Source organism: Drosophila subobscura, chromosome U, assembly GCF_008121235.1.
Source record: "Drosophila subobscura isolate 14011-0131.10 chromosome U, UCBerk_Dsub_1.0, whole genome shotgun sequence".
Classification (NCBI taxonomy): Eukaryota; Metazoa; Arthropoda; class Insecta; order Diptera; family Drosophilidae; genus Drosophila; species Drosophila subobscura.
The window spans coordinates 13,416,749-13,432,324 of NC_048534.1; the positions used below are offsets into that span (position 1 = coordinate 13,416,749).

Consider the following 15,576-nt stretch of genomic DNA (forward strand, 5'->3'; position numbering starts at 1 on the left):
ATTAGCGGACACACTTAAAGCAAATAAAACTAATGAACAAGAAATATTAATTTCACCAAAATAAGAAACACGCAAGGCAGCAGCGTCGCAGCGTCAGCAACAATCAACAACTTTCAAGTGCTGCCAAAGCTATTGCCTCAGCCAGGCCAGCACTTTGCCACGAAAAACCTGAACATGCATTTTAATTGCAATGGGCCAGGCTTTGATCCCGACTCAGCTTGGCATAGGCAAACAAAATGCTCTGGCACAATTTGTTTGAAGCGCGGCACCGACATGAAATGGAAAGTGGAGCTGTATTTTTGTACTCAATGAATTCTGGTTACACTTTGATTCCGGCGGTTCAAACTTCCTTTATCAAATGAATTTTTAGCGGGCTTTTGTAACAGCTTTCATGGGGTCTCTTCTTAGCGTACAACTTATGAAACTTCCAAAATAATCTTTCAATCAAAGTCGTTCTCTACACTATATATTTACAACATTAATATTTTATTCTAATTTACGAACTTAAAATCAATTAACAGAACTACCATTTGGACAGTAAAACCGCACAACTTTGCAAACTTTGCTCATACTTATGAGTGGCAAAAAAATCGTCTGCAGCATGTCTAGTCGTCATCGTCTCTGATCTGGTTTTGTTTATGCCGTTGATATTATTTTTGTATTTGATGCAATTGTTGATTTTGTGGCTGGCTCATTCGCTGCACGAAGCTTTATAAGCAGCAGCGATGCTAACGATGTTTGGGCCCAGACCTCAGACCACGACCAACAACTAGAGTTGAGCAATCAAATGAAAATACTAGCCAAAAAGGAGGCGAAATAACATTGTCACGTCAAATTCATGTCATTTAATTAATTTTGTTTACTTGCCACAACATTAATTTGTTTTTGCCGCTGTATCGGTGGCAGCTTGATGTCTTTGAAAAAATTTTCCACAGTATTTTTAGTGGAAATTGCAGTTGCCAGCTGGATATCTAACACACTCACACATATGTAGGCACCGGCGTGGCGTACATACTTAGTCCACTTGAATAGCAAGCCCAAAAATTGTTCCCACATGACTGCACTTTATGCAAATAAAACAAGGCAAGAAATTCGCCTGAAATCAAAGTTCTCGTCGTGTATTTCGATTGGGTTTTCTTGTCTGGTTCAAAGATTTGCCGCCAGACTCTTGACGGGCTGTCAAATAAATGTCGCTTTATTCAAATTTCACATTCGCACTAATTGTCTGCTGAATGGAAAGACAAAAGGAGTTGCTAACAAGCCGAGGTCTGCGCTCTGCGCGGGCTTAAGTGCAGATTAGCCCATGGCTGGGGCAGACTTTGTGTCGCAGGCCAGGCCGGGGATCTGTTCCTCCTCAATCAACTTTCGATCAAAACGCGCCGCGACTTCGCTCCGCTTTTGTTTCACACAAAAATACGAACAAAAAGTGCCAAAAAAAGAAATGAGGTTGGAGTGGAACCTTTTTCAGAGCCTTTTGCATGGCTCATTTGATTTTTATTTTAGATGCTTTCTGATAGAACAAAAAATTGTTTAAAGGCCAGCACAGTGGGTTGAGGGGTGTATAGAAAGGGAAGAATTACACCTATGGAAAAGCTACTTAATATGTTGCACAGACTTGGATTATAGTAAATAAAATACTCTACAGTTGCAGAACACTTCGTAGCATTTTAAAGCCGAAATCTTCCTTGTGCTAATAATGCGTAAATATAAATATATTAAGTCAGCTATGGTCATATTCTGCCCCACTGTACAAAGATACCGCCAAGACGTTTATTCATGTTGAAAAACGGAAATTATCAAACGAAACGAAAGAGATACGAGTGCTGGGAAACATACGACACCGGATGTCTGGCCGAACCGAGCGGAGCATACGAGTATGAGGAGCAACAGGCCGAGAGATAGGGCCTAACCGACTAACTGCCTACAAAATGTCTGCTTAACCTGCGGATGAGTTAATTAAATCTGTCAATACTGGCTGGCATATGTGTGTAGGTACACAAGCATGGCCCAAAATGCAGCAGCAGACTGGACAGAGAAGGGACAGGCCATCAAACGGCCATATCCATGTCCCTGTCCATGTCGTCGTCCATTCAAGCGGCCCATCATCATCATCGGCAACAGCAACATCAGCAGGAGCAGGAACGGCAGTGGCCATAAAAAATGTAGCACGCCATGTGCGGGCTCACAGAGCCGGGATCGAGGATAGGGATTCGAGGATCGAAGATCAAGGCGCGAGGTCCGGGGATCGGGGATCGGAATCGGGAACTAAAGCTGAGCTGAGCTGGGCTCCTTGCCTGGAATGTAACTCGATTCCTATTAACTCATCAAGTTGGGTGCTGGGGCGTTATTTCTTTCCCCCTCTAAAATATCCTCCTACAAACATATTTATGTTTGTATATTTTTTGTATCCTCTGGTGGCCCGTCCAGCAGCGGATTGAGAAATGAGGCAAAAATTAAATCAGTTTCGGTTAAGCAAAAAGGCAAAAAAAGCCTCAAAACGGCCACGGCTTAAGGCAATTTGTAGCCCTGTGCGGTCCTTTTTTCACCACCATCCGAATCTAAGGATGTACGAGCATGTCAATATGTGTGTGTTGGCTTTATAAAAGCAAATATGTTCACACACTTTGCTAATAGCTTCATAAATAATAACCAAAGAGGTCAAAATGATGGCCCAAATGCACTGAAAGAAATGGTCAGCCATGGAAGATGGATAATAGCTGGAAACATTTATCCCATGGCGTAAATTGGAAGGAAGAATAAAAGGGAAAGCCTCAGCTATATCATTTTTGAAAAGTTTCACTTGTGGGTAAATCTTTCACGAGAACAAAGCGACTGCTCACACTCGTGCAATATTTATGCTGATTTTCTTAAACTATAACTAAGATTTTGTTGACTGTAGAAAGCGTCAGACTGAGAAAGGGAGCAACGAGAGGGTTCCTCTGGGGCCTTGCTGTCAGCCGGTCAGTCGCACGTCCAGTGCCTTACTGCCGCTCTCAACCACCCTTCCTCCATCCGTTGATGCCCCCCTCAGTGACCCACACAGAGCAAGCGAGCCCTGTCGTAGGTGCTGATGTAGCTGTGTGTGTGTGGTGTCGGTTACGCAGTTGGTGTGTGCGTGTGTGGTGCACCGTTTGTCTCGGGTTTTCAACAACAAGATATAAGCCAATAAAGAAGGAACACAGCCGAAAGGGATGAGCGGCCAGCGAACAAAAAGAAAGCGCAGGCAAGGAGAATACCTTAATTACGGTTAATGGAGCGTTCGCAAAAACAAAACCGATGCCACACGGAATATATGTACATACATACATACCCACTCGTATGTATACATATGTATATATTCATGTATTGGTGTGTTGCCCGAAAGCTCTAACCTGATGCTGGATCTTTGCCTGAGTGCCACAGCGAAATAACTTAATCACATTTCCAACAGACATGGCGAGAGTCGAGTCGACCACAAAAATCTGCGAGCCATGTTCGTAATTTTGTATATAAATGAGATGCGGCCACCCTAATGAGCCTGATTAACCGAGCCGTGGCCGTAGGAGCGAGCAGGCGCGAGCATCGGAGATCCACACGGGCGGTCCGACGGACTCCCATCCCACATCCAACATCTTTTTCTCTCCTTTCCGCAACTATTTTTGCTGCGGTGTTTCATTTAACTGCTTTCATGCCACAGATCGCGTCGAATGGGACGCGTCCTTTTGACCTCGAGCTCAGGTTCGGGGCTGTGCGATCTGTTCCGCGATCTGGGATCTGGGATCTGGGGATTTGGGATTTGCTGTAGCTGCGATTTTATGATCTGACTCTGAGACGCTTTTAATTTGCATACGATGTGTCAATGATGTCGACGATGACAACGGCAACGTCGCGTGTGGTTTTCCTGTGTGTGTTTTTTGTCGTTGTTTCTGTGGTAATAAAAATCGGCTTTGCTTTAAATGCCATAAACAAAACGCCTGAACATTTGTGCTGGCAGATGTCTTCATTGAAAATTATACAAAGCAGGGGACAGCGGGGCACGAGGGAAGAGCCTGGGCTTGGGCATGAACCTGGGTTTAGTCCCAGGCGTCAGGTGGCTGAAGCGTGAGAAAGTTTCACCGAACTTTTGCAGTTTCTGTACTCGTACACCGCACTCGTACTGTTGCGTTTTTTGGTGGGATGAAGTCTTAGGTTAGCTATGTATATTACGATAATTTTACCATTATCTGTTGTTCAATTGAAATCTCATGAGTGCTCTCATGAGTGCAGCCCCCTGTTATTTATTATTATTTTGAAGCTTCATTTACGAGCAGACCCCAAAGGGTAGCCACTTCGTTCATCATCAACCAGCGTATCCTGTAAAATTCGTATCTTTTTGGCCATCGCTTAGTCATGTTTTGGCTATTTGGAGTTTCTGCTTTGACTCATGGACTGGGACCCGCTTGCCGGACTGGTTCGCAACATAACTTAATCATAACTTTTTGGGTGGCCCCCAGTGCCCAAAACAATGTTGAATTGTTCTCCTCCAGAAATGTTCCGAATGGAGGAGAGAGACACGCTTTGATTTCAATCTGATGCTGGGCCAGCATAATAATATTGTATCATTGTATCTCAAGGAGCCGAAGAGGACGACGACGACGTCGACGCACCGTTGCACAGTGGGGCCCTACGTCATTTTCGGTTGATAAATAACTAATGTTTCAGAGAATAAACAGAACTCTTAATTTCAGTTCGCTGCTAGCTAAATAATAATATATAAAGGACAATTTGTTTTGGGATCTCACATGAATCGATAATAGACTTTATCAGAAAATGACTTCTGCCATTGCTTTTCGGCTCATGTCCCACGGTGCGTCGTGATCGTGGGGGTTTTGTGTGATTGTGGGGCAGGCCAGAGCGTCTTCGGCACATCATCATCTCCATCATCAATGGCAGCTCTCGGCCTACCGTACAAAAGGCTGCCTTACCAACAATTTCTTTCTTCTTCTCTCTCTCCCTCTCCCTCTCCCTTTTTTGTTATTTTGGTTGTTCCTCGAGCGTCTTCGACTTTGGCACGCTGAAAATTTTATGACTTCATTTTCTGACCACCAAGCGAGCGCAGAAGCCCCAAAAAAAAAAAGAAAAAGAGAACAAAACGAGCCGAAAACAACGAACAAGTAAACACTGTGCAGCAGATCCTCATAATAGGCCCGCTTGCTTTCTGTTGCTCAGTTTAGAGCTTAGTTTTTTGCGTCGGTGCCGGCCCGGGGATGCAATACCCGGAATTTCGTGCAGACGCAACACAATAGCCCAAAGGATTCTTTGAATTTTGATCATCTTTGCGATTGGGTGGCAGCCACTCAGACTTGCAGAAAATTAACTAGCTCTGCGGAACTACCAAACTATGTCGCACTGAAGAATCTGAATCCAAATACCATATAGATGTATACAAAAAAGCATAAGATACATTTCCTTTAAAGACTCCAATTCAGTGAAAGCTCTCCTGAGCGATCACTCATGGCTCTGACTTTAACCTTCCTAAGAAAGAAGAGTTGTCCGACTAAGAGAGTTATCTCTCAGCCCAATGTAATCCCCACATAATCAGCAAACAAAAATTGTTAGTATCTGCTGGTGAAAAATCCTAAATAATAACTTTGTTCCCTTTAACTCAATTTCCCAGGGCCACAACCAAAAACACCCTCCCGAATCCCATTCCCTCTCCCTCTCAAACTCCGCTCTGCCCTACCCCATTCAGCAGCAGCAAACTGCCACAGTAACAAGAACAACCATCCTATCGTATCGTTATCTGTAATTTATGCACTTGTACTTTGAATCACTTAGTTGCTCTTGTTCAGCCTTCTGCTGCTGCTGCTGCTGCTGCTGCTGCTCCGCCTCTGTTTGGCCTGCTGTCAGTGTCTCTTTATTGTTGCTGTTGTCACACACATAGAGAACGATTAAGGCGATACGACTGTGATCTTATCAACGATGTGCAACGATCAGTGGCAGCCACAACAACAGGAGCACACACACACAGGGTGGACACACACGCGGTTGACAGTGCCAGTAGAATGGAGATGGGACGACGCTGGATGCTGCATGCTGGATGCTGGATGAACGGGTTAACCCGGGTACGGGCTCCGGGTGTTTAACGTGAACAAGTCACAAGTCCTGGGGTGCGTGCGTAGAACAGCTTTATAAATGTAAATTAGATCTCGTTTAGCATTGACTATGGGCCTCGTAAATAAATGCCAAATGACATCATTATCATCAATGCTTTTTCGCTGCACACACTCCGTGGTATTGGTCCTGGTCGCTGCTCTGAAGCACAGTGGAATGGAAGAGAAAAAATAAATATATTTTCAATTGTTAAAGATTTCCAAATATTAATATAGTAAATATAACTTTTATAACTTTTTCTTTGTTTCAGCAAACAGAAAAGAAATAAGAATAAGGAATCCTGCTAGTCTCAATTTTTGTCCACAATTTCTATGAGTTTTCGACCACTGTGCCTTGGCTTTCCTTCAGTCTTTGGCTGCTGATCTGCGTCCCTTTTGCGGGGTTGCTTGTGCTCCCGTTTCGAATGTCTCTGTTGGTCGTTATCTTTTGTTGTTGCTGCCTTTGATGTTGTCGATGGCAGCGCTGATAAGAGTGGGGGGAAGGATATCCTGACCAGGGGATATCTGTCTCCCGTCGGGTGGACCCTTATCGCTCCCCGGACATCGGCAATCGGCTCTCGGCTGGTGATAATGACTTGTAAGTACAAAATGGCTTGTCAGCTTTGCTGCAATTTCTGCGGACTTCTGCTGCTTCTGCTGTTGCGATTCTTTTGGCAACTCGGATTGTCTCATTCTCCCGTCTCTTCATGTACTCCCCGTCTGTTTTTTGTTGTTGTTTTAGCTTAACAATTTTGCCTGCACACCACTTCAATTAATTTCGCTGCTTTAATTTGCGTTCTGTTCGGAGTTGTTCCAGTCTTTGCCGCGACTACGGCTGCGGTTGTCTCTCGGGTCTTACAAGCAAATCGTGTTCCACGGCGTCCGATCGTCTATGCCAGCTTCATTATTTTTTCTTTATTTGTTTTCCCCGATGCCAGACTGCCAACTTGTAAGCGGCAACTCTGCAACAACATCATGAAAAATGCATTTTCAATGAGAGCCGGGAGGAGTGCAACCCATCCCTTCACATCCCATCGCAGAGGCAGTTGCAGAGGCAGAGGCAGAGGCAGCGGCAGATGCTGAGGTAGACTGTCTGTCTCTCCAGCCTCAAACTCACTTAAAATTCTTGGACCTTGTCTCCCAGCGGGGAGAGACAGAGAGAGGTGCACTTACAGCCGACGATGGCGAAACTTTTGTCGAGTATTGTAAAATTGTTTGCGCCGGGCGGCGCTTGAGCCTTAAAAAACAAAAGACGCTGATGGCAATGAGTGTGTGGCCAGGATGCGAGAGGGTTAAACCAGAACCTACACTGGACCACAGAGGAAGAACGCATGAAGATTCCTGATTTTTACAATGAGTTCTAAAAAAGTTAACAACATTTCCACGATTAAAACGTAAGGCTGTCAGTCGAAAATATAAATATAATTAATCATTTTAGTGTGTCTTAAAATCGATTCCAGTTCGGTTCCTTCACTTTGTTGTCCAGTGTAAGTCGATGTTCAAGTTAATGACTCTCTATGCTGAACATGGTCAAGAGTCGGCGGCCAGTTTCTTCTCCATCTCGGGGCTGCGTATGTCTTTTCCTGGAAAAACGTCGCCCACATAATTTTCAATTTTTTTTCGTACGACTATTTTCTGTTTAGTGACTTTTGGAAACGTTCTGACCACCGGATGTAGGCGATTGCTGCTGCGGCTTCTAATTGCCGCACAGGCCGCGGGGAGGCGGGGTCAGAGTGCACTCGAGTGCGGCGCAAGGTGCATGCATCAAGAAACTTCTGGACATCTGCTGCAGGCACATGAGAGTCAAGGGAGAGACGGAGAAGGGCCACAAATTTTCAGGCAATTAGTGAAAATGTTTCAATTTACAAAACATCCAAATGATAAGCGGGAAATTAGTAAATAAAGACATCAAAGCGCACAACGGCCTACGGGCCCCTAGGAGGACCAAAAAAGAGCAGGCGCTAATGGCGCCAGAGAATGGGAATAAGAATGGAAATGGGAATGGGGAAGGGGAAGGGAAGCGACAGGTATCGGGGATCGGGGCCACAGATGCATACAACAGGTGATTAATTATAAACACTGACAAAACATAAAAATAAAAAATTAACCGCGTACACAAATAAACGAAAGCGGCAGCCCTATGAGAGTATAACTCATAAAGAGAGATGTGTTGGGGGGGGAGAGTGCATCGGGTCGAGTGTGTAGTCCCAACATTTTTATATTCCTTCCCTTTTGGGTTCTAATGTCTGTGTGTGACTTTCTTTAATGTCTCTCTGTGTGTGTGCCCATTAATCGCGAGTTAATTGCCTACAAAGCGGCAGGCTAATTGCCGATACTTTGAAGAACCATTGGTGTATGGAAAAGTCTAAATTGTACCTTAAGAAGTACATAAAGATAGTACGTAGGTAGGTAAATAACATACACATATGCGTAGATGCATAAATATCGATTGAAAGGGCATAATAAGAAACTTTACAAACAGTTGGTCTGAGCTGCGAATTTATTACTAAATATTTACTTGTCCAACTTGGACTTTTGAATGTTTTTCGTATGTTATTGAATAGTATCGCATTTAATGTTGTAGTAAAATTGTAAAAGGAACTACAAAATAAATGGTGGGGTCTTGGACTGTAACTCAGTTACACAGTTGACTCCTCAATGGGTTTCCCTCTAAGCCACACACATGGCCACAGCACTTAACAATTCTACGCTGTGACCGCAAAACTTAAACAAAAAAGAAACCCAAAACAAAGGAAGGAAGAGCAGCAAAAACTACTTGTACCCAATGCGAAATCAGGTTGTGTTCGCTTTTGGGTTTTGGCTTCTTTGCGTTCCCAAGGCACACGCCCAAGCAAGAGCACACACCGATGCTCTATGCTCGCTGCTGCTGGGGCAGACAAAGCGGTGCGTGTGCAATTGCCAACTCCAGCCAGAGCAGCGGCAGGCCCCCAAGACGTAGACAACGCTTGGCCCAGAAGAAGGTTGAGAGAGAGGGGAGAGAGAGAGAGAGAGAGAGGTCTGCGGGTCTGCGGCATAAATTGCGCATAAAAACATGAAAATGAAGCGATAAACTTGAGATACGCGATCGTAAAGCAAAGGCAGCGTGGTCCTCTCCTTCGGCTCGGTGGGGTCTGCGCTGGCCTGACCCGAAGATCAATCTGGTGGGGGCTGCGGCAGAGCAGCATGTGGGGTAACAGAAAGGTCCATGAGCATGTCCGAGGTATTTGTTTAGGTTTGATGAAGCTGTTGGCTGCTGTTTGTTGGTGGCCATTAGGAGCGGTCTGGCTAAGAGAAAACGGCCTCGGGGCAGGATAATGAAGAATAGGCCCAGAATAGGGCCATTTTCTCTGCATTTATTTGGATATATATTTGGATTGTATTTAATGCCGCTCATGTGATCCGTTTCAATTACTTTTTGCTACAGGAAACGGCAGAAAGCCATCAAGCCACTCATCTTTTATTATTACTTTATTTCACTCTAATTTCCACTCCACTTGCTTGGCGGCTAACAAGACGCTAACAAGCCGACTCCTGCTCGAGGATGATCCATTCGTTCATTCGTCAGTTGCTCTTTTATTGTGGGCAAATATTTGGACCCTCGTTTCGGCTCGTTTCTTCTTTTCCTCTGATGCCTCTGCTCCGTCTGCCGGGGGTGCGCTGCATTTTTATTGGGTTGAGTAATTAACATGCCGCTCCCGAACCCTGCGTGGACCACCGAAGGCGGCAGTACACAAAAATGTTTGCAGTAGCAGCAGTCTCGAATAGCAACAAAATGCACAACAAACTGCTGCTAAGGATAATAACATTCTGAAGAAGCTACAACAAATAGGAATACGACTCTCAAACAAAACAAATAAAAATGCAATTTGAGAGTCACAGCTTACAGTTTACAAAGCGCTTGCAGTTGGGAAGCCATTGAGACTGGCTGCCATCTACCAGCCAAGGTGTTTTGCGACTGTAGATAGAGATTGTTCAGTAAATTATTGTCGATTGAGAGCAAGAAGAAATGAAAGTCACTTTAAAAGTTAATTGTTTCATCTGGCAAAAACTGCTAAAAATATATAATTGTACATGGGTAAAAGTACATAAATTATACATTATTTTGAGTGAAAAATCTGCCACAATACTACGAGTTCTTAAGCCCTCAACTCCCACCCTTTTGTGAGCAGATCAGCAGTGAGATTGTGGCTTATGGCATGGCGCACTGCCTCCATAGATCTCGGACTCCAGCCCAGTCGTCGACCATTCAGGGGGTCCGCTCCACCGCTCTCTCTTTCTTGCTGCCTGACTTCCACTTCCACTTCATTTTGTTGCACTGGCCTGGCCATCGTTCGACCGCCTGACTGGCTGTTTGTGCTGCTTGGGCTTCTCGAATTTTGGAATTTGTTCTGCCTTGTTAAGAGTTGTTAAGATTATGATATATGTATGGGCTGTGTGTGTGCTGTGTGCTGTGTGGTTGTGTGTGCTGCCAGAAACCAAGCCCAAGACCAAGACCCAGACCCAGAGAACCAAACCGAACCAAGACGACGACAGCGGCAGCCATTATGATTCACAGCAGGAATGTGGGAAACGGCTGCCTGACCATTTTTTTTCTGCTTTCTGCTTGCTGCTTTCTGCTTGCTGCTTCCTCTGTCCGCCAGCTCCCCAGTGGGGACAGGAGCACGCTCACACAGATACTCACGCACACGCGGACAGTGCATTTACCACATAATCGATTCATGCATGTGGCAGGCTAAGAATTTCTTTCATGTTGCGTTTTCGTTGTTAGTTTCTGTAGTCGTTTTTCTCTCAGTTTTTTCTTTATGATTTGTTTGAGCCGCATCTTTTTCGGACCACCCGTGAAATCACTTTGGGTTACCAGTTTTTGGGACAGAGTTTGACTTCGTTTTTTTGGTGTTTTGGCTCTTTTTTGTGTGTGTTTGGTGGGGTCTTGGCCTTTGTTAAATTGCTCTTGTTTATGTTAACATTTAAATTGTGGCCACGGGTAGTCGGGATAGTAGCCCAACCCAAGAACCCCCCGCCCCCGCCACAGCCCCCCGGGATCCAAAGCAACCAAAACCAATATTTAAACTCAACGCTCCATGAATAATCATCGTCATCGTCAGCGTCAGCGTCATCATCTCTTCTGCGGCCTTTCAGCAGGGCCATCAATTCTGATTTACCAAAAGTGTTAATTAGGCTACGGATCGCATGGGATCGGTTCGGTTTTTTTCTCCTCAATATTTTTCTCAATCTTGTTTGCTTCCTCAGCCCGGGAAACTGTTTGTTTACAGTGGGCCCTCAAATCTCCGGATGTGGGCTTAGCGCTAATCAAAGCACACAGATCATAGGCACAGACTTTGCTTTAAGATGACTTAAGATTACATTTTGAAAAGTTTCAAGTGCTCCTCTGTAGGTTTTTTGCAACAAATTCTAATAATTCTTCGGACATTTCAAAATCAATTTATATATTTTTATCCTTCAAACAAAAAATAGTTTAAAAAACAAAAGTGCTAAATTATTTGTGTTTTAAGTCTACATAGTTTAAGTTTATATTTTCATTCCCATTTCTTATGATTTATGGATTCGCTCAGTATCAATAAATATGCAGGTCATGGATGCCATCAGAATTCTTTCTGGGTCACTCTTTCTAACAATTTGCTTGTAAGTTTCGTATTGCTTTTCAGTTTTTCCTCCATTTTCTGTTACCTCTCTTCCATCAATACTTTTTTTTCATGCTTTTTTCCATGTCTAACTTGTTGTACTTTGGAGGATTTAGCTATTTGTTTTTGTTTTAAGAATGTGATTTTCAGTTAACCATCTCTTCGCTTCCTCAAATTAAAACCAGCGACAGCAAGGGGTATCCACAGCCAACGAGAGCTCAAGTTAGATGGATAATTTGACGCTTCTTAGTGACAGGCCTAGCCTCACCAGTCAGCTAGCAAGCGACTTTCAATCAGTGCAGTTCAGTGCTCCGCTCCATTCATAGTTCGCCAGGGATAGTGCTAATTGCTAGGGCCTGTCCCTAGCCCTATCCCAGTAGCTGTGCCTGTCCCCAAGTGCCGCGCATAGTTGTCGCCCCATAATTGTAGTCAGGGCCGACGCCGACAGCGTCACCATGAAGGGAATCGGGAATCGAGAATCAGACATCAGTCAGGCAACGGGCAAGGCCCATCATCGCCTCAGTCGTTGACTGGCTGTCTGTCAGCTGTCCATCAAAGCGTTGCCAAGTTGGTGTTAATGGGTGCCTAGAATGCGAGTGGCCGCGTCTCGCGCCTCCCCGGTCTTGTTGTACACGGGACTACGCATGTTTTTGCTTGTTGTCCTTCGGGGATTAAGCGTCAGGTTGGAGTAATTGCCGAGTGTGGAGTTCCTTACCTTTGTGGTCGCTGGTTTTTTTTCTTTTGCCTTGCATTTAATTTATTTTTGGATATTCTTAAAGTAAAAAGAAAGAAGCCACTCGGACACATGCACCCAGCCCAGTCCTGCCCTGACCTGCCCTGCTAATCCCTGTCCAGTTGCCCGCTCAGCAGCAATGGAATCGGAGCAGCCGCTCCTAACTTGTCGTCGCGGGGGATTGAATCTCGCCGCCCAGGGCGGAGAGCTCCTTGAGGAACTGCCTCGCGTTGGTCAGCGTGGAGGCGCCGTAGATTATGCGCCTCTGCACGTTGGACGTCTGCTTCTGCTTGATGAAGTCCACCAGATTCTGGTACTCAATGTAGTTGCCGCCGCCGACCATGAAGACGACGGCATCCTGGAATGGGGCACGATTCTTGGGCAGCACATCGCCACCCTTCAGCAGCTTGGGGTCCAGATACAGATAGTCATCCGTTTCGGCATTGCTGCGGCACTCCATGACCTGCTCCGTGATCTTGGTGACAGGCAGGTTCTGCAGAAGCAAGGACACAGCTGGAGATTAACGTTTTAAAGTGATTCGATTGCATTACTCACGTGCCGCTTCACAACCAGATTCTTGACGCCCTCCATGACGAAGGAGCTGCCCTGCGAGACAAGTTTGGTGAACATGGAAACGGTTTTGGTGCCGCCGCCCTCGTACTGGGTGGCTTGGCTGATGCCGGGCGAGCGATTCATCAGCGCCTTCCAGCGCTGCACGTAGGCCAGCGCGGTCAAGTCACAGCCGGCGGCCTGCAGGGCCTCCTTGAGACGCTCCACCTCTGACTCGGGCAGCTGCTGGGCGCAGATGTAATAAATGATGAACAGCCGCAGCTTGTCCTCCGACTGGCCAAACTCCGGGTCCCGCAGCAGCTCCAGCAGCGGCTTGTCCAGCGTCTGCTTCGACATGACCTTCTCCTCAATCTCAAAGTACGAGTCCAGACGGCGCGCCTTGATGTAGTTGAGGATGGCAGTGGCAATCTTGGTGTGCATGTCGATCAGCCGCTTCTTCTCCATCAGCTGCGGCAGCGAGTTGACGGCGTTGGTGAGGCGTGTCGTGGTGTCGTTGACCAGCGAGAAGGCAATGTCCGACTCTCCCTCGATGCCCATCGAGGTTTTGAGGCGCTTGATTTCATCCTCCGAGTTCCGATAGGATTCCAGCTCCTCCTGTATGGCCTCGGCCACCGTGGGAAAGGGACTGCCCTTGTGGGTCATCCAGAAGCGATCGTTGCGGTCCAGATCACAGGCCTTCGGCTTCTTTCGGGCTCCTACAAAAATATTTCATAGATCTAATCAAATTCTGAAAGCTGACGAAACCTACCTCCTGCCGCCTCATCCTCGACGTAGACCAGGTTCAGGCCGAGGTCCAGAACATCGTGGACTAATGCCTGGTACGACCATGTGTGATGCAGCGGCGTGGCCAGATCCATATTCCTGTCCAGCAGCAGCAGAACAGGCCGCTGGAAGCTGAACACTCCGCCGCCTGCCTGGGTGGCGTCCATGTGGAACAGATTAGCGCGTGCATCCCAGAGGTTTTCGCGCAGCTTCTTCTCCAGCTTCCTGGCCACCATCTCGGCGGCAGAGTTCCGTGGACAGCGGATGATGGGCACATTGCCCAGAGTGACGAACAGGGCGAAGAGTGAGTCCACAATGGAGTCCATTAGCGCCACCATCTCCTCGTCGCGCGTATTGGCCCGGTTGATGGCGTAGTAGGACAGCTGGTCGCTCTGCTGGTGTTTCAGCACGAAAAAGTCGTCCTCGAGGCTGATGAAATTCACGTACTGATCGTACATCCTGTGGATGTTGGCCACGCAGCCGGCGTGCAGGGCGGCGGCGGCCAGGTTCTCGATCTTGGTGCGCGTAATGGGCGCCAGGAAGTTCAGGTGATAGATGTCGTACAGGCCGTTGGAGAAGTCCTGCTGGATGCGGTCGAGATTCTCGTCGGTGGGCAGGCAGAAGTAGATGGCCGGCACGTCGGGTATGGAGTCGCGATCCGAATGGAGTTGTCTATAGCGGGGGGAATCATACACATGTGAGTATACAGTGACTAATGGTTATATTCCTGGGTCTGCACCACTCACACATGCAATGTCACGCCCAGTTCACGCAGCTCCTTGATGGAGATGACCGGCGAGATGATGTCCTGTCCCACACGGTCGTAGATGAGGATCTTCCAAACGGGCTCCGCTGCCAGGGCCTTGGGCTGCTGCGAGTTTAAATTAAGCATTTGCTTAATAGCATCTGCGGCAGAAAAAAAAAGCAAAATTAGTCAATTGATCCCAAAGCAAATCTGGTGTATTGTACTTATTTGACGCTCCCTTAGGGTCAACATTGTGCTTGGTGTGTGGGTCCCGGCAAAAGTAAGCTATAGCAGCGTTTGATGTATAATGTATTTATCTTTTAATGGATACAAAACATATTTTATAAAAAAAACAACACGTCACAAGCGCCTAAGACAGACGCGTTTGGCCAAATTTAGTGCGAAAAAGGTGCAACAGCTGTGGATTTGGTGTGCACGCATGCGACGGAAATACCAACAAAGGCACTTTGAAATGTTATCAATATTGAATATACAGAATATTTTCTGTAAATAAAATACAAATAATGAATGCAAGCTGGAAAATTACTTACAGTTGGATATTTTTCGCCTACATTTGAGAATGTTTACGGTCTGTTTGCAAGATACTCAGGCGGAATTTATAACAAATTTATCTTTTTAGAGTTGCAAGCAAACTAAAATACCATCGGTTTGAGTAAAAAGTTTGTGCTCAAAAACATTTGATATCGGTTACATACGCAAAGTATCCTTGATTTTTTTAGGGGCCACCTTTTTTCGGATCTGAGTACTAGGTTTCAGCTCACACTAAATTATTTTCCATATTTCAAGCATTTTTCAAACCCTTTTTTATCTTCCTTTATGACAGAGTTGGCAGCACTGCTTACCATATGAGAACAACTTACCATTCACAATATGACGAAATTGCCAATTCACAATATGAAAAATATTGTTCTGCGTGTAAACGTCACCTTGTGAGTAAATATACCTTGGGTAGGGCTGTCAGATATATAAAAAAGTATCGATATTCCTTCAAAA

At 45.8% G+C, this 15,576-nt stretch overlaps 1 protein-coding gene across 1 annotated transcript; it reads right to left on the bottom strand.

Annotated features, from left to right (window-relative positions):
• Positions 1-12,486: 12,486 nt before the first annotated feature.
• On the bottom strand, positions 12,487-14,962 carry LOC117901357 (protein sly1 homolog). The gene is made up of 5 exons (XM_034812067.1): positions 14,787-14,962; positions 14,564-14,723; positions 13,804-14,489; positions 13,041-13,750; positions 12,487-12,978 (listed from the first exon to the last, which is right to left on the bottom strand). Exons 1-5 carry the CDS (start codon positions 14,812-14,814, stop codon positions 12,646-12,648), a joined length of 1,917 nt encoding a protein of 638 aa, XP_034667958.1. The 5' UTR covers positions 14,815-14,962; the 3' UTR covers positions 12,487-12,645.
• Positions 14,963-15,576: the final 614 nt, after the last annotated feature.

What these genes read in the sequence shown, in the direction of transcription:
- LOC117901357 (XM_034812067.1), bottom strand. Translation starts at nt 14,814, where the DNA reads ATGTTGACCCTAAGGGAGCGTCAAATAA. An exon ending in CCTAAGGGAGCGTCAAATAA is followed by an intron (nt 14,724 to 14,786) that starts GTACAATACACC and finishes TTTCTGCCGCAG; the next exon opens with ATGCTATTAAGCAAATGCTT. An exon ending in CTGGGCGTGACATTGCATGT is followed by an intron (nt 14,490 to 14,563) that starts GTGAGTGGTGCA and finishes CCCCCGCTATAG; the next exon opens with ACAACTCCATTCGGATCGCG.